This window comes from Lolium perenne, chromosome 2, assembly GCF_019359855.2.
Source record: "Lolium perenne isolate Kyuss_39 chromosome 2, Kyuss_2.0, whole genome shotgun sequence".
NCBI classification, from domain to species: domain Eukaryota; kingdom Viridiplantae; phylum Streptophyta; class Magnoliopsida; order Poales; family Poaceae; genus Lolium; species Lolium perenne.
The window spans coordinates 305,340,639-305,359,819 of NC_067245.2; the positions used below are offsets into that span (position 1 = coordinate 305,340,639).

Genomic DNA, 19,181 nt, shown 5'->3' on the forward strand with positions numbered 1-19,181 from the left:
GATTAATGGTAATCGACACGGTCAGGCCCCTAGTAGCGATTAATCATCCTAGTAATCGCTGAATCGGCCTAGTTTCTGAACAGTGATCATAATACCTTGAAGCACATAAATAACTCTTCATTTGATTGCACGATATAAACCTTAGTCAACCATGGCTCAACTCATGCAACTATCATGACACTAGCTTAGAGCCCTATCTTGAATTCTTCTCTTGAAATCAAACTCCCAAGATCTTAATCATATAATATTCTTCTCTTCAAATTGATGATCTTGATGCCAATACTCAAGGTATATCACTATCTTGATGTCATCCACAATTGACGCCAACACATGGACTACAAGAATTACCTATATAATAGTTCTTCATATAAACTCAATTAAAACATTAGTCTATAACCACACATAGGGGAAATATACCCTTAATTGCCAAAACCACACATAGGAGCAATGTACCCTTAGAATCTCACCCGTTTTTCGAATTGATGACAATCTCAACAAGAGGGTTTATATAATTAATATTAGATACAAGTATGCAACTTATCCGAGAATAAGTTTTATACAAGAGGTTGTATTTGATATGGTCAAGTTACACAAAGCTACCAACCCATGTCAAAAGCGATTCTACTCATACAAACTACAACTAATGCAATGTGTGTGAGTAGAATCAACATATATAGATCAACCCCCATCCCCACATATGTGCACATGTGATGAACTTGGATTTCATTGCATACATTGTCAAGCATAACCTTCGGGAGAGTTCCACTATATATTCAACCATGCAAAACATCAAACAAAGATGGAATGCATGAAAGTCAAACACTTAAGCACAAACCAAACTTAAGTATAAAACCATTTACCTTAAACCCTCTAAACTTCTCTCCCATTGTCAACAAGTGACAAAATTGAAGAACAAGTTTAGAAGGCAAATATAGTATGAGTTACTTCCCAAGGTGTGGATTTCTCATAATATGAGTGGAATAAAATGCACGTATCCAATGAAGAATACTTGGAGGAAAACAAACTATACTATGGATCAAAGATTGCAAAAAGATAACAATGTGAAGAAGCTTCAATGAATGAAATAGGCAATCATAAGATCGAAAGAACCAATTGGACAAATCAAGGTTTCATCATAAGAGAGATATAGTGCTCTTAATGAACTAATGAAGCTCCACAAGGTTCGTGCATAAATTAGGATTATTGCATTTGAATACAATATGCACAAACATGGAATCATCAACCCCTCTATAACATCTAGAACACAAACAAGAGAAAGCGAGTACTTATAAGAATCAATACGGTTACCAAGACAAACTTGATCTCAAAATACTTCAAGAGGGTATTGATAAGAATCAAATGGATAAGAAATATTGTCGGTAAAGAATGAGGATATCAAGGGAAGAGATTAACACACTTGTGTATATAAGTTTCTAGGTGGACAAAAAAATCATGATGGAAAATCCACAAAGAAACATGAATACACAAAAGGTTAGTTGAATAAGGAGGACATGATATCCAAGATCAAGCGATAAGATATAGTGAAAGGATTTTTGCTTAAATGTATATGTAGCCCATGGCTCCATTTTCTCTTATGGTATATTAATGAACTTCTTCAACCTACAAAATCTCAAATACATCACAACTAAGTATAAGGGAACTAAAGTTACTTGAGATATTTTGAGAAAGGAAACAAGTATTACAAAGAAAGATTCAAAATGCATTTTCAACAATATTCCACATGAGAAAACTTTGAGGAATTTATATGCAATAAATTGCTAAAAAACATATTTGAGATTGGTGAATCATGAGCATGATTTTATATACTGCCCATTATATGCATTATCTCAACTTACTCACATAGGCAATAAAGAGTTTTCTTTAAAAGATCTTTGCAAGAACCACAACATTTGTAAATAAAGAATTTCATGCCAAGATGTAACCTACAAGAGGTTGGATGCTATAAGAGTGTTTAAGATATATTATTACCATTTTACTTTCCATAATGAATTTATGCATTCCTACAAATACAAAAGTGCATGATTGTGTGCATCAAGCAATCCAAAATCCTTGTTTTGTTATTTATGCTGGCAAAAGGTTTACATAAGGGAAGCATTTTTTGAAGTAGCAAGTATATTGTCAGAAGTATGTTCAATCTCGAGAAGTAAGATCATGCTTTTACATGGAAAACCATCTCAACTTTGTCACCAACTTTGTTCCTTTGTAAATCTTTGGTGTATGAAGGTTCATGCGGTTTAACACACTAAATTTAGGAACAACAAACCTTTTTATGTAAACTTGCAGCATGAGATGGATGTTCAGTCCCATGGAAACAATTCTTTCTCAGCATCACTAGCTGCAGTTGTTCTAGACTTATGCAGCTCAAAAATCTGGATGTTCACTAAGTTTCTTTCCCATCAAGTCCTTACATCTTGTTTTTTTTATCACTCAAAATGTTTACATGTGGATGTATCCCAGTTTATAGCATACTAATACTATTTCTCTTACAAAAAAAATATGAAGGGATCATGCTTCATCACAGAGGTAATTGTCTGAATATTTTCTGGCAATCTGCTAGATTATACAGCTTTGTGACATGCAGAAATAAATCTTGAGGGTAAAGTTTTGGGGAGAAGTAATCTAGGGGGAAAGGGATGAAAATTTCCTCTTGAGGGAGGAGGGTGGGTACAGAACTACAGATTACCTCTTAAGCAGGTGTTAAATTTGCATGCTCTAGAGATGATCTATATCTATTGTTTCTTCTCCTTGTGTTTTCTGTGTTTATCGTCTGGATGTAACTTTCAGGGTCCTCGTGACGCTAGCTGGAGGAAAGCAGTAGCGCTCTAGGGGAATTATGTTTGAATGGGAGTTGGCGCTCGTGCTGGATCATGAATGTTTGGGCAATTTTCCTTTGGCGCGTCGGAAAGTACACCTGCTTGAAACCGAATCTAATATTGTGGCTGAACATTTTGTAGTCACCCCTGACGTTGCATAACAAAGCAACGCAGCTACGACGACGTGGCACACTATACAAGTTGAATCCGAAAGAAGAACATACACAGCTACAGGAACAGGAAAATCCCCCAAATCACAACAAACGTAAGACCCTACTATGCGCTTCAGAATCCTACGGTGTCGCTAGACCATCTGCTATTGGTCGTCGACGACGCCGGGCTCCCCCTGTACGCCGTGGACGCCGCCGGCGGCCGCTGGTTAGCGTTACCCACGTACTGGCGCACCGGGTCGCCGCCGCTGGGTAGGGGCACGGCGGCCACGGGCGCGTCGGCCACCACGTACTGTTGTACCACCAGCACCGACACCGCCATGGAGAAGTCCGAGGACACGAGCATGTCGCCAATGGGCCCCAGCTCCGGGGACTCCATCCAGTCCTCCAGCGCCGCCGTCATCGGCGACCCAGCCTCTCCCGGCCGATGCCCCACGATGTACAGCTCCTGCGTGCTGTTGTCCATGCCCCGGATGGCGGCAACCGTCTCCTCGCTGTTGGACACCATCCTGTCGGCGTACGTGATGGCGGGGTTGCCGTGGTTCTTCACGCGGAACTCGCTCAGGTACTCCTCATCCATCTGCAGCTCGCTTTTCCCTTCCGTGCTGTGGCTCATTGGTGCCTGGGCGCGCGGGTCCATGCCCGAGCGGTACGAGGCGTCGGAGAAGGACCGCGCCGCCGCACGGTACTCCGGTGGGAGGAAGCGCACGATGGTGAGGGCTACGCCGGGGTGCTCGACCATCCTCCACGCGTAGGCGAGCGCCTCGCGGTCGTCGGGCCCGCCGAAGAACAAGAGCGCGATGCGGTGCTCGGCGGACATGCGCGCCGCGGCGGCGCTGAGGCCGCGGTCGACGAGGATGGTGACCGAACACGGGGAGGCGGCGAGGAGGCTCTCGTTGAAGCCCTTGATGGACGGGTTGATGGGCTCCATGCCGCCGTCCACCGTCTGCTGCTTGTGGAAAGGGATCACGATGAGCGACACGTGCTTGTCCTCCGCCAGCACGGACACGTCGTCGTGCATGCTCTGGTAAGGCGACACCGCCGCCAGCGTCTGGATGGACACGCCTCCTACATATACGTACAGGTACAAGCTTCGTATGTTAGTCGTCCTGCCTTAAGAGACAAACGGAGTCCATCGTGCACTGACCTGTGCACCTCTCGTAGTTCTCGAAGGCGTTGAAGATGTGCTCCGTGGCGGCAGGCAAGGAAGAGGATGAGGTTGTCCGGCTCGAGGCTCCGGCGGCCGCGGCGGCGAGCATGTTGGAGGCTCGGCCGGTGAGCTCGACGAGGTGGAGCGCGTAGATGAAGATGGGGGAGCGCTTGGACGGGTTGGAGAGCTCTAGCAGCGACAACACAGACGGCACGTTGCGGGTGGTGTGCACGCAAGCCAGCATACGGAGCTCACTGTCGTGCCGGATGCGCTGCAGGTTCCGCCGCTTGTACCCGACGAGCCGCCGCGACGGCCGGCGCACGCTGAGCACTACCGGCGTCACTAGCACCGTCATCACCACCGACACCATGACCAACACCGCGAACGACTCGTTGTCTAGCACCTCCTTGTCTCTCCCGATGTTGAGCACGATCATCTCCACGAGTCCTCTGGTGTTCATGAGGAACCCGAGCGCGATACCCTCGCGGAACGGCATGGTGTAGAGCGCGGCGATGATGATGGTGCCCATGATCTTTGCGAAGCTGGCCATGACGAACACGAGTACGAGCAGGCCGACGGTGACGGGGTCGCGCATCTTGGTGACGTCGGTGCGTAGGCCGCTGATGGCGAAGAAGAGCGGGAGGAGGAGGCCCGTGACGAAGTCCTCCAGCTTCTCGATCAGCGTCACGCCGAGAGGCCCGCTCGGGATGACCAGCCCGTAAACGAAGGCGCCGAAGACGGAGTGGATGCCGATGGCGTCGGTGCACGCGCCGGCGAGCATGACGCCTGTGAGGATGAGGGTGACCTGCACCTCGCTCAGGGTCTCGCCCTCGGGGATGCGTCGGACGAGCCACCACATCGCGGGCCGCACGGCGAATATGCAGAAGACCACGAAGGCCACGCCGGAGAGGAGCACCCACAGGGCCGAGATCGCCGTGCTGTTCACGTCGGAGATGGAAATGGCGAGCGCGAGCAGGATCCAGGCGCACATGTCGTTGACGATGGCGGCAGACATGGCTGTGCGGCCGAGGTCCGTGTTGAGCAGCTTGATCTCGGCGAGGATGCGGGCGAGCACGGGGAAGGCCGTGACGGAGAGGGCGACGCCGAGGAAGAGCAGGAAGGATGTCTGGTGCACGTTGCGGGAGACCTGGTGCCGGAAGATGAAGGAGGTGGCGATGCCCATGCAGAAGGGCAGCGCCATGCCGGCCACGGCGACGAACAGCGCCTTCTTCCCCGACTTGCGGATTACGTCGATGTCCATCTCGAGGCCGACGAGGAAGAGGAAGTAGAGGAGGCCGAGGTGCGCCACCGTCTCGAGCGTGAGCAGGCTGCGCAAAGGGAAGACCATGCTGGCCCACACCTGATTCTGCCCCAGCAAGGATGGCCCCAGCAGCACGCCGGCGAGGATCTCAGCGATGACGCGCGGCTGGCGGAAGGGCCTGAGGAGGACGACGAGGAGGCGGGTGGTGGCGACGATGACGGCCACCTGGACGATGAAGAGCGGGAGGGAGAACTCGAGCGGGTTGACGCCGTCGCCCTGCCACATGCCGTTGGCGGTCATCATCAGGTTGGAGTAGCACACCACCGGGACATTTGGGTTGGCCGCCGTCCCACCGCTGGTCTGATCCGTTGTGCTGACCGGCACGTCCAGGTCGGTGTTCAGCGGCGCGACGGTGGAGGCCATCTTGGCGCATGGCACGGCACGGAGCAGCCCTCACAACGATCGCCGGCGCGCGCGCCGTTTAGCTAGTTCCCCTAGGCAGCTGCCTACCGTACCGTAGGTGTGGTGTGAGTTTTGCTTCAGGGAAAGAAAGATGGTAACAGTATTTTCTAAATCTGTCATGAATTGTGAGGTTCTCATTGAGGGTCGGGCCGTCTTCCACTCGGCATGCATGCACCTGCTCCTAGTTCATCCTATTTTTCTTACCTTGGTGCTTCAGTGCTTCTAACTAATAAGTCACATGACACGAGTTCGATACATATACCGCCCGCGAACGTCACTAAGCTGAGCTAAGAAATTTAATGATTCCTCGGATCCAAATTAAGTGTACCTTGTCAATTAGAGCACCTCGTACAATGGGCAGATATACTTAGCAAAATAATTCGATGTTTTACGCATTGGTCTTATTTATAAGATGTTTAACTAGCCATCTCTCTTATATAAATACAAGTACCGGTGCTTAACAAAAATCTTGATTATTTCTGTAACCACCCCACAAAGCACCTTGCATTGTATATGGTCTTACAAAGTATCTAAATCCAATGAAGTTGTCCTTGTCACGTTCGTGATACAAATCCTAGTTATGTCTTTTGAGTTGACATTTTTTCTGAAGTCAACTACTCATTTGGTTCTTGTAAACACGTTACCTTTTTTTTATAGAAATACATTTAAGTATAAAAGGTTAGACAACCAATTTTCTTTCACAATGTCTATATTAAATTTGATACTTGAAACCCATATGTATAAAATTGTACCAAAACTTGTTTTGATAATAACTATGATTTTGTTGGATCTATACATATAATGCTACGAAACTAGCTATTGGTCAAAGACTCCTAGTTTTCTTTCTGCGGGTCTCAATGTCATAAGATTACATTCGCATGTCCCAACGGCGTGTATTTTGTTTAACTAAATGGATAAATAAAATAATACCAAAAACTACTAACAATAATAACAATAACAATTATAATGATGTTTTTGCTAATTTTTAGTAGATTAAGAATTAAGTTATAGCTCAGCCAGGTGTTTAACCGTTGGATTTGGGTCGTGGTTCATGCTATTCTTGGAGTTGCAAAGGAGTTGCAACTTACAAAAATGTTGACATGGTACAAAAGTTTTGTTCACACAATACGAAAATAATTTTTACAACACTAATAATGTATTCACGTGACATAAAATCATGGGTGATCACCCAACTGAGAATTGATAGTCGATTGAGATCTAGTCGCTCACTAATAATGATGATGATGATGATGATGACGGTGACGATGGTGGTGGTGATGATGATGATGATGATGATGATATATGTCAAAACCAAGAACATATTGAGAAAGTGTCCTATAGCGAGGCAACCACATGTGTCGTCCTCCAATTACGTCACATGTCAACACACTCTCACTCTGAGATGGGATCTTGGATGCCGTGGAAGGGACTACAGGCATTGCAAGCTATCTTGTTGCCGTAGTAGTCTAGTGTTATGTTAGTTTAGACTAGTGTTACGTTAGTTGCAAGCTGAGACCATGCCTTTGGAAAAGTTAACTTGGTCATATTATCGAGGCAACAACAATTGGAGGCTCAAATGGGCCTGTAACTCTAGAGGTTTTCACAATAAATTTCTGCCTCCACTAGTTCTTCTAAACTTTGTCAAGACCAAAGTCATTGTTTAGCCGACCTTTGAATCAAAGGCTTGGGTCACCTTCCTGCAGTATGATTATTCCCTTTGGCAATGCCTCCCCTCCGGATTGTTAAGTAGGTCAATCATCATGTACATAATAGCAAGTGTCTATAACAAGATACATCTGAGATATATATATATCCCTTAGTTATGAATGCAAATTATACAAAAAAATATATTTGGAAACCTTATCTTAATTATATTATATTGTCAGTAGCTCATGTCATGTGGAACTATGGCGTAGTTGTGCGCCCACTACCAGGTGCTAACACACAAAACTCATGTCTCTTTGTGTTTTCTGAATAACACATGCACTTGATAGATGACATATTGTACCATAAGTGGATGACATTGATCCTCGAATTGCCAGCATATTGATCTTTGTAACATTCACTTCATTATACTCTTTATTTCCCTATTAATAGGAAGAACAAGCGTTATGTATGTATCATAGATGAAAATAAGAATTTGCAATATCTAAGGAGCTTGCCCCTTTGGAAAGCAGTAGCTTGGATCGACTACTTATACTAGTTACTCATAGTTTGGCACATTTGTAATCTTACGATATTTTGTAAGAATTGATGCTCTAGAATATTTTAGCTAAATATATTGATATGTAAACGCGCTAGCACAAAAAAAAAAAATTATATACACTTTGATAAGTGCCACAAAATAATTTGCAAATAAATGTGTTCTCACTTGGAGTTTTCGTGAAACATTGTCTAACAGATAATTTTTTAATGTGCCACGATAAATAAAATAAAATAAATAGTATTGGTTACAAAATCGGTCTAGCTAGAGAATTTTATCTCCAATGCCACATGGTAGAAATGTGTAGCATAGACCATAGTGCCAATGCTTTACATTCTTAGTTTTGCTACTCATAGTATGAACAAGATAAAATAGTTTAACTAATATATTAAAAATATACTAATAATAATAAGTATACATGCTCTTGGTATGTATCACGTTTAGAAAGTAAACATATTTAGTATAAAGAATAATTGTTTTTATTGGCGGGCTTCGAGCTGCTCTCACTATTCCCATCCCGCCAATTGGCAATTGGCTCTCATTGTAAACATATCTAGACTAATTTTCTGCTGATCATATAGAAAATGTAGATAAAATAGAAGATGCATTATTTGTTTGCAAAATTGAAAATTTAGTAAAGGTTTATCCAACGGATGAAAAACAAATTTGGGCTATTTATCTTGCTGAGAAATAAGATGAAATTAGAACGATTTACATGCAACTTGGGCCATATCGGACAAAATTATGTTTATCCTCCTTCTTTTCAAGAAGGTCAAAAGAGTAGATTTTAATACCATTAGGTTGGGGCATTTTCATGGTTAGAATATTCACCTATAAAATATGTTGCATTTTGTTGCCCGTTCTTTCTCTTTTCAAACAAACCAGCAGAAAAATGTGGATATAATGCATTCATTTATATCAAATTATTTTAGAAATGGAAAATGGTGAATAATGGAAAACAACGTGCCTTCATAATTCATATGGAAAAAGGTTCTAATTCTGCTCATAATTGTTCTGTTAAGTGTTATGATAATTTGAAGACTGGTTTTGCTAAATTGCATGTGTTATACATAAGGTATCAATAGAGGAAATTCTCAAAAATAGGTTCTGGCTTAATACTACATCAATTGAAGCTGCCAAATGGTTAGCATTGTGGAAATAAGGAGGGCCCTAGTTCAAATAACCAAGGGAATTTTCTTGAAATAGTGAAAGTCTTCTCTTCGAATCATGAAAAGGTTGCTTCATTAGTTCGTGGTAGTGCTATGGGTAATGCTAACTATACTTCACCACAAATTAAAAAATGGATCTTGGATTTTATTTCTACGAATGTGCAAGCTTCAATCAGGAAAAATAATAGTGATGCAAAGTTCAGCTTGCTTCCTGTTGAAGCACAAGATGAATCGAAGAGATATAAAATGGCATTGGTTCTTTGCTTTGTTGACACCGGTGGTTATATTCGAGAGCTTTTATTTGACCTTGTACATGTACATGCTACAACTGCTAGAACTCTTAAGGGAGAACTTTGTGCTACTTTAGATCAAATTTTTGACGTGCAAAATATTCGTGGACAACGATACGATGGTGCAATAATATGTGTGGGTAATTGTTGGGGAACGCGCATCGAAAACAAAAACAAATCCTAGAGGCACAATCAAGATCATATATGCCAGAAGGCAGGTAATAGATCATACCGGAACTTGTTGAAGTTGTCAATGACGAGGTTGATGAAGATACGAGTCGATCCCCGCAACTAGACTTGTCTAGCCGCGAGGAGATGTATTATCCCTCGAACCGCAAACAACTCCCACGAACAGGTTCTGCTGGTGTAACACCTACAAGGCATCCACAAGTACGAGATCAACAACACCATGTCGAAGCTTTTGATCAAACACACCGTCATAGTGGGAACATGTTGACGAAGATCTAACAGCGCATCCGCGAGCACCAACGACTAGATTGGATCAAGGCGGGGTAGAACTCTAGAAGCGCTTCCGCATCGAGAAGAAGTGGTGGCAATGGCTCCGACCTCCCATCGTTGGCTAGGGCAGCGCGAGGAGGTGGCAGTGTGGCGGTGGTTGCGAGCGGGGCTACGACGCCAGCGTGAGGCGGCAGAAGTGGAGGTGGTCGTGGGGCTCATGCTAGGGCTTAGGTTGGACTTTTCCGCCCGTGCACCCTCTTTATATAGGGGGCAGTGATCCCCCCTTTTTCCCTACTCCAATCTAACTAAGTGGGAGTTGGAGTCCATCCGGACTCCTCCCCTACCCCAAACCGACTTAGGGGTAAATGTTTGTGCCTTCCCTTCTAGACCCTTCTAACCTTCCGTAAATACTCCAGACTCTTCAGATGCATTCCGAAACATCCTAGATCCTTCTGGTACTTTCCATAAATGACCAAACCATTCTATATCACTATTGGACACACTCCAAACACTCTTGGAATATTCTGAGACTTTCCAAAATCCTCCGGAACCAATTTTCTTCTAAATCTTCATCCACACTCACATTCTAAATGTCCATAAACCTTAAGTGTGTGGCCCTATGGGTTCAACTATTTGTGTACAAGTTCATAACGATCACTGCGACAATTATCGATGTTGAGTGCTTGATAACAAGAACGATTCCAACATATAACACATAGATCTTAGTTGTATGAACCTTTGGTATTACTCTTCGATATTGTCGTATTGCTTCTCGATAATTTGCATAGCCTGAAACTATAGATTATCCTCGTTAGCCGGCATTGGCTCCTTTACTCATCCCGCACCATCGATGTTCCTATGATATAGCAACCTAGTCACATGTCCAACCAGGATGATGATGAACATCACGATGCACGAGTGGACGCCTAGAGTGTATCTTTCCATCACCATAGTAGCAATTCCTGTTACCACATGACATGACACTACACCATATTATCTAGTATGCACAAAGTCCATCGTTATTTTCACTCGGTTATAAGGTGACGTTTGAAGATCTCGTGACATCCATATCATATTATCGATAAATCTTGATGAGGATTTATCGGTTGCTGATATAGCTCAAATGGAGGACATAAATGAATGCTTTGCTGTACCTATTTCAGTCGAAGCATTCCAGGAGTGGCAGCAGATTTCGCAGTGTGTTTTGGCAACGCCTCTCACCGCGACTATTGTTGATCGTCGCATGTTTGTTTGGGGAGAGAAGTACACTGCTTCCAAATTCTACAGGTTTTTGTTTGCTCAGCTGCCCAAAAACGTTGCCCTTAATGCCATTTGGAAATCCAAAGCTTTACCCAAACTGAAAGTGTTCTGTTGGTTACTCATGATGGATCGCTTAAACACTCGAGATTTAATGTTGCGCAAACACTGGCAGCTAGACACGGGACCCGGATGTGTCCTTTGCACAAATACTGATATTGAGACACGAGAGCACCTTTTTTCGGATGTACCTTTACAAGGCAATGCTGGCTCTTCTTGGATATACATTGGGACTTCTCCAAACCTTTTACCGAAAATTTTGTCCAGGCAAGATCTTTGTTTGTTGGCCCTTGTTTTATGGAGGTGTTTGCGTGTGTGACTTGGAACATCTGGAAAGTTCAAAATGATTTAATCTTTCATAGTATACCGGCCTCCTTTAATAGGTGGAAAGTTTGCTGCCAGAGTGATCTGCTTCTGCATAAGCGGTTAAGTCTAGTAGTGTTCAACCTCTTGTTGAATGGCTCATATCCACTTTTCTTTAATGCATTTGTTTTTTCTAAGACATTTCTTCCCTCCCTGATGTACTCTGCCTTCCTTTTGGGATTTGTGTTTATTCTGTAGTTATTAATAAAAAATTACACCGTAGGGGATTCCCCTACGGTAAAGGCGTAAAAAAAACACATCCATATCATATCCTAGTTCATATTTGTATCATGGTCTGACTATTTTTAGCAACGGTAATACATGGTGTTTGAGAAACTACGGATAACTATAATGATGATGAGTTTCAAGGTATATCATTTGGGGTCTATCCATCATTATTGTTCCACAAAAATGTGGATCTCATATGTTACCGACAACCTTGTAACAACATTTACAATATTGACGAGGAGTTTCATTGTATATCATTTGGCATCTCAGGTAAACGAGACTATATTTATCATATGAGCTAATCATAGAGGCATGACTAGGGATATCCTATTTGGTGTTTATGATTCACTCATGTAATTAGGTTTTCCTCCAATATCACAATGTTCGAAGCTAATACAGTTACAACATAAAATATAAACTTAATTATGAAACATGAGATATATGAATAATACAACTTTATTATTGCCTCTAGCCTCTAGGGCATTTCCTTGAGGAATGAATGAAATTCAGAAGAAGTTTAGACACAAATGTCTGATGACCCACAAGTATAGGGGATCACAACAATCTTCAAGAGAAGTAAAATCCAAATTTATTGATTCGACACAAGGGGAGCCAAAGAATATTTATAAGATTTAACAGATGAGTTGTCAATTCACCTGCACCTGGAAATAGACTTGCTCACAACAGTTTATCAGAAGTAACAGTTTTATAGCAGTGGTAGTAGTGAAGTAACGGCAGTAATGAAATGAAAACATCAGTAGCGATGATTGCAGTAGACAACATGATTAAAATACTTTAGGCACATGGATGGATGAATAGGCGCTGCATGAATGAGATAGTTCATATAATAGCAAGACTTGGCATTCAAGTAATAATGATAAAAGAATCCTAGCATAAGATAACCATAGGCGTGTGTTCCTATTTAGTCATGTGTGCTCGCAATGAGAAACTTGCACGACATCTTTTGTTCTACCAGCCCGTTGCAGCGGGGCCTCAAGGGAAACTACTGGTAATTAAGGTACTCCTTTTAATAGAGTACCGGAGCAAAGCATTAAAACTCTGTGAACACACGTGATCCTCACATCATAGCCATCCCCTCTGGTTATCCCAATTATTGTCACTTTGGGGCCTCGGGTTTTGGACAACAATATGTGTATACAACATACAGGTATGATAAAAACAATAATTATCATCACGAATCAATAACATGTTCAGATCTGAGATCATGGCACTCGGGCCCAAAGTGACAAGCATTAAGCATAGCAACTTGCAACAATGTCAAAAATACTAACAACGGATACTAGGCACTATGCCCATAACAATCTTATAGCTATAACATGAATAATCTCATCTAATCCCTACCATCCCCTACAGCCTACAACGGGGAATTACTCACACATGGATGGGGGAATCATGGATGGTTGATGGAGAAGCATCGGTGATGGCGATGGAGATGATCTCCTCCAATTCCCCGTCCCGGCAGGGTGCCAGAACGGAGTTTCTGGTCCCGGATTGGGGTTTCTGGTGGCGGCGGAGCAGCAGAACTCTTTCTGAAAAACGTCGAACCCCCCTCGGTTTTCAGGTCAGGAGGCTTAATATATTCGGGAGGAGAGGCCGAGGGGCTCTCCGAGGCAGCCAGACCACCCCTAGGTGCGACCAAGCCTTGCCCGCGCCTAGGGCAGGTGTGGCCCCCTCGTGGCCCCCTCCGTCTCGTCTTCTGGCTCCGTGAGTCTTCGGGTGAAATATGAGTTTTGCGATATTTTCCGGGAATTTTCCTGAAAGTTGGATTTCTGCACAAAAACGAGACACGAGAGAAATTCTGCTGAAAACAGCGTTAGTCCGTGTTAGTTTCATTCAAAACACACAAATTAGAGGGCAAACAACATCAACACTGTTCGGGAAAGTAGATACGTTTTGGACGTATCAACTCCCCCAAGCTTAGCTTATTGCTTGTCCTCAAGCAATTCAGTGACAACTGAGTGCGATAAAAGAAACTTTCACGAACCTAGTTGCTTCATATGATGTATATATTCTCATTAAATGATCAAACTCTTAGGAAATTCATAATAAGAAGTATGCAACTAAGGCTGCTCAATAGTTATGCAAGCTAGGAAAAGATACCAACACAATAATAAGCAACATGAAACATAAGTATCTGCAGGATTGCAATGCTCATATTATGATATGATAAAGTGGTATCTCTCTTTCCCTTATTTATGGAGCAAAACATAAATGCCAGGGGACCTCTAAAGTTCAAGAGAAGACTAGAAGTAAAAATATTGAAATATTCAAGCATCACAGTTATACCACAATTAATCTTATTCCGGGACAAGTATATTGCACTAAGAATGACAGCTATGCTTTCGAGAAGGTGCTCGAAGAAAGGATGGTGACTCAACATAAAAGTAAAAGATTGGGCCTACGTAGAGGGAAACAAGATTACTCATGTGCTAGAGCTTTTTATTTTAAATGCAATAGGAGTGTTGAAAATATATATTTTGAGAAGCATGCATGTCTATGTCAACGACTGGTATTAAATGATTTATCATCCCTTCATATAGTGACCTCCAGAGCGGCGCCCATGTAGTTTTCCAGTGCACACCATTATTTAGGATCTCTCCAGTACATAATGTGCGTAGCTGTGTTTGCTTATTTGTTCATTTTATATTTTATTTGGGATGGGCACCCAGTTGCCTTGCTCTTTTTGCAATATTATGGACCAGCATATTATGCATGCTAGTCACGGTATGAAGTCATGAAAGGACAATAAAGAACTCAATACTTCCTCATGAGCTAAAACAAAACACAAAACATGCGGTAATTTTGAAGGTTTAAAAGTAGCACACAAGCAATTCACTTTGGAGTGGCAGTGAAATACCACATATAGGTATGTATGATGAACACAATTGGCACTTTGGTTTTTCGTGGTTGGATGCACTAGTAGAGCTCATACTCAGTGCAAGCGAAGGCTAGCAATAGACTGGGAATCGACAATCAAGAAAGTAGTAATTATCATAATCATGCTTGCGACAGACAAAATTAACGGAAGCATAAACGTAATACAAGAACTCCAAGGCAAGATAAATAATCGAGGCTTAAATGAATTTTGTTTAGTCTTAGGCATGCTTGAGCATGTGCCAAGTTGATTCAAATGAAGCATTCATAGGAGGATACCACAATGTCATATCGTTATATGAATAGATCGAGCAATGCAAGCAAACATCTATATGACATGTTACCTACTATTAGTAAATTGGATCTAATCATGAGAGAGCATAAACTACTAAGCATTATTAAGTAGCATACACCTTACATAAACAAACTAAGCATGTCCACATAAATGAGTATATGTACGAAAATGAAAACAAATAGAGTCCATACCAGCCTCTCACCACAACTCGAATTATCGTGACCGTCATTATTGCCCTTTACTTTTGTGGATTGAATAATATGAAATGATAACCAAACTCCAATGAAATCACGGAAGACCGTTGAACCCTGCAGCAACTTTACAAAACCAAAGAAGAACAACAAATATTTTTGGATTTTTGATTTTTAATCAACACACAAAGCAAAATCTTTTTGGATTTTCGAATAGCAAACCATAATGAAAAAATGAAGCAAACTAAAGAAGCAAATAAAGATAAACAACAGAAATATTTTTGGTCTTTTTGTGTTTTGAAAAGTAGAAACAAAAGCAAGAACAACAAAAAGAAAGAAACTAACATAGACATGCAAATGCAACTAGTGGTAGAAATCTGCCAACCCAGAACAGCAGGCAAAGATCGATTTTTTTGAAAATGTTCTGTAGCCCAGCTAGAAAAGTGCTCAACTAACGAAAGTTAGATAAAAACCTAGGGAATATGCTCAAAACTTGTCAGCTCAAAATTCCTTTCAGGCTGGGAGTACGAATTTTTACGGTGACAGCACAGAATCTGTTTTTGGACAGCAACTTCCCCAATTCTTACCTCCTTCCTATTAGAGGCTTGATACGTCCAAAACGTATCTACTTTCCCGAACACTTTTGCTATTGTTTTGCCTCTAATTTGTGTATTTTGGATGCAACTAACACGGACTAACGCTGTTTTCAGCAGAACTGTTCTGGTGTCTCGTTTTTGTGCAGAAATCCAACTTTCAGGAAAATCCTCGGAATTTATGCAGAAGGTCCTATTTTCCCAGAATATTGGCGGAGCCAGAAGGGCAAGCCAGGTGGGGGCACGAGGGCCCCACACACTAGGCCGGCGCGGCCCAGGAGGGGCCCGCGCGGCCCTAGTGTGTGGCGGCCTCGGCTGGCCCCCGACGCCCTCTTTCGGACTACTTATTGCCTTCGACCTAAAAACGCACGGAGAGAAGTCGAAGTCGCCAGAAACCTTCCAGAACGCCGCCACATCGCGAAACTCCATCTCGGGAGCCAGAAGTCTCCGTTCTGGCACTCCGCCGGGACGGGGAATTGGAGGAGATCATCGCCATCATCACCACCGACGCCTCTCCATCGACCAGCCATGTTTCCCCCATCCATGTGTGAGTAATTCCCCCGCTGTAGGCTGAAGGAGATGGTAGGGATTGGATGAGATTGGTCATGTAATAGTATAAGATTGTTAGGGCATAGTGCCTAGTGTCCGTAATTGGTACTTTGATGATATTGTTGCAACTTGTTATGCTTAATGCTTGTCACTAGGGCCCGAGTGCCATGATCTCAGATCTGAACATGTTATTACTTCATCATGATATTCATTGTTTATGGTCTTACCTGCAAGTTGTATACACATGTCGCTGTCCGGAACCAATGGCCCCGAAGTGACAGAAATCGGGACAACCGGAGGGGATGGTAGTGATGTGAGGATCACATGTGTTCACGGAGTGTTAATGCTTTGCTCCGGTACTCTATTAAAAGGAGTACCTTAATATCCAGTAGATTCCCTTGAGGCCCGGCTGCCACCGGCTGGTAGGACAAAAGATGTTGTGCAAGTTTCTTATTGCGAGCACGTACGACTATAATTGGAACACATGCCTATTGATTGCTTTGTACTTAGATACCGTTTTATTATTATCTGCAAATGCCCTGCTTGATTGTTACATGAGTTTCTCTCATCCATGCAACGCCCGTTATCCGTCCCCGTGCCTACAGTATTTAATCCTGCTGTTTACTATAATCACTACTGCTGTCTCTGTTACTCTGATGTTGTTATTTCACTACTGCTACTGCTATAAAACTGTTACTACTGATAAACTCTTGCGAGCAAGTCTGTTTCCAGGTGCAGCTGAATTGACAACTCCGTTGTTAAGGCTTTCAAGTATTCTTTGTCTCCCCTTGTGTCGAATCAATAAATTGGGTTTTACTACCAACGAAGACTGCTGCGATCCCCTATACTTGTGGGTTATCAAGACTGTTTTCTAGCGCCTTTGCCGGGGAGCATAGCTTTATTTGGAAGTTCACTTGGATTGATATTGTTCGCTGCAAATTCTCCATCATGGGTAAAACTCGCGATCGTAAAGTCGCCATATTACCATCCACTATAAGAAAAGGTACAACTCTGAGTACCTCTGCTGCTCTTGATTCACCATCTGTGATTGATAAACTTGTTTCACCGCCACATGCTTCACTTGCTGGTACTTCTGCTGAATCTGAAAACTCTCATAATATTGATAATGTTTCTGCTGTGCTTGATGATAGTGGTTCATTGGGATCCTTTCTAGATGCTACAATTGCTAGGTCTAGACAAATTGAAAATACTGAAACTCCTAATGCTACTACACCTGTTAATTCACCTGAACTTGATTATTCTAGTGATGATCCTAATGAAGATTATGTGGAGCTTAATGATGATTTTATTAATAGATGCAATGCTACTGCTGATGCAAGCAAAATTAAAAAGTTTCTCACACAATATACTGTTAGACATAAGTTATCTCCTGATCCTAAATTTGCCACATCTCCTATATGCATTAAGGATAAAGATTATGATTTTTCTCTTGATCTATCTCATATAGCTATTGTAGAGAAAGCACCCTTTTGTGGTACTGAAAAAGAAAGTGCTGTGGAACACATGATTGAACTTTCTTCTATGAGTAGTTTGTTTTCTGATGATATCAAGATGCGTACTTATTTTGTCGCTAAATTTTTTCCTTTCTCATTAAAGGATGATGCTAAAACTTGGTATAATAATTTGCCTCCTGGTTCTATTAAAAGTCCAACTGATTTGCGTGATGTTTTCTTTCGAAAATACTTTCCTGCTAGTGCTCAACATGTTGCTTTACAGAGAATTTATAGATTTGACCAGGGAGATGAAGAGAAATTGCCTGAGGCTTGGGCAAGATTTTGTTCTCTTATCAGAGCTCGACCTGGACATGATTTAGAAAAGAATGATCTACTTGATATATTTTATAGTGGACTAACCATTGAGTCTAGGGCATATTTGGATAGTTGTGCTGGTTGTGTTTTCAGGAAAAGAACTCCAGACGAAGCTGAAGAATTATTGGCTAAAATAGGCCGGAATCATGATGATTGGACTACGCCTGAACCAATTCCAACGCCAATATTGAAGAAGAGGGGTTTAATTAAATTGAATGATGAAGATATGAGGGAAGCCAAGAAGTCTCTCAAGGAGAAAGGTATTAAATCTAAAGATGTGAAGAATCTACCTCCCATAGAAGATATATGTGAGATAATTCCCCCTTCATCCATGATTGAGGTAAACTCCCTTCAGCGCTTTACTAGGGAAGATATTCCGTATTCAAAACCTCCTGCGCAATGCTTAGATGAGTTTGATAATTATATTGTTAAGCAAGAAAATTTTAATATGAGTGTAGAGAATCACTTAATGGAAAATTCTCGAGCTATTGGTGAATTGCATGGTATTGTAGAGAGAACCTCCAATGATGTTAAGATGCTTGTTAAACATTTTCAAATGGTTCAAACTCAAATTGATCAACTTACTAAAGTGCAAAATGACTTATTACAAAATAATTCTAAAGAGAAACATGCTTATGAAGTAACAACTAGAGGTGGTGTCTCTACCCAGGATCCTCTATATCCTGAAGGGCATCCCAAAAGAATTGAACAAGATTCTCAACGCATTGAACCTAATGCTCCATCTAAGAAAAAGAAGAAGAAACATAAAAATGTTGTAGAATCCTCTGAACCTGTTAATGATCCTAATAGTATTTCTATTTCTAATGCTGAAACTGAAAGTGGTGATGAACATGATAATAATAATGGTAATGATAAGAATGATGCTTCTGATAAAGAAGAGGTTGAAGAAGAACCTGAAAAGC

The 19,181-nt window shown here is 42.2% G+C and overlaps 1 protein-coding gene across 1 annotated transcript; it reads right to left on the reverse strand.

Annotated features, from left to right (window-relative positions):
• Window positions 1-2,936: 2,936 nt before the first annotated feature.
• Window positions 2,937-5,948, reverse strand: LOC127336954 (cation/H(+) antiporter 15). Its single transcript, XM_051363820.2, has 2 exons — window positions 4,152-5,948; window positions 2,937-4,072 (listed from the first exon to the last, which is right to left on the reverse strand). Exons 1-2 carry the CDS (start codon window positions 5,836-5,838, stop codon window positions 3,120-3,122), a joined length of 2,640 nt encoding a protein of 879 aa, XP_051219780.1. The 5' UTR covers window positions 5,839-5,948; the 3' UTR covers window positions 2,937-3,119.
• Between the last annotated feature and the right edge of the window lie 13,233 nt (window positions 5,949-19,181).

Excerpts from the sequence above, each read along its gene's own strand:
- LOC127336954 (XM_051363820.2), bottom strand. The coding sequence starts at position 5,838 with ATGGCCTCCACCGTCGCGCCGCTGAACACCGACCTGGACGTGCCGGTC. Across the intron at positions 4,073-4,151 it reads GAACTACGAGAGGTGCACAG|GAGGCGTGTCCATCCAGACG; the intron begins GTCAGTGCACGA and ends ACGTATATGTAG.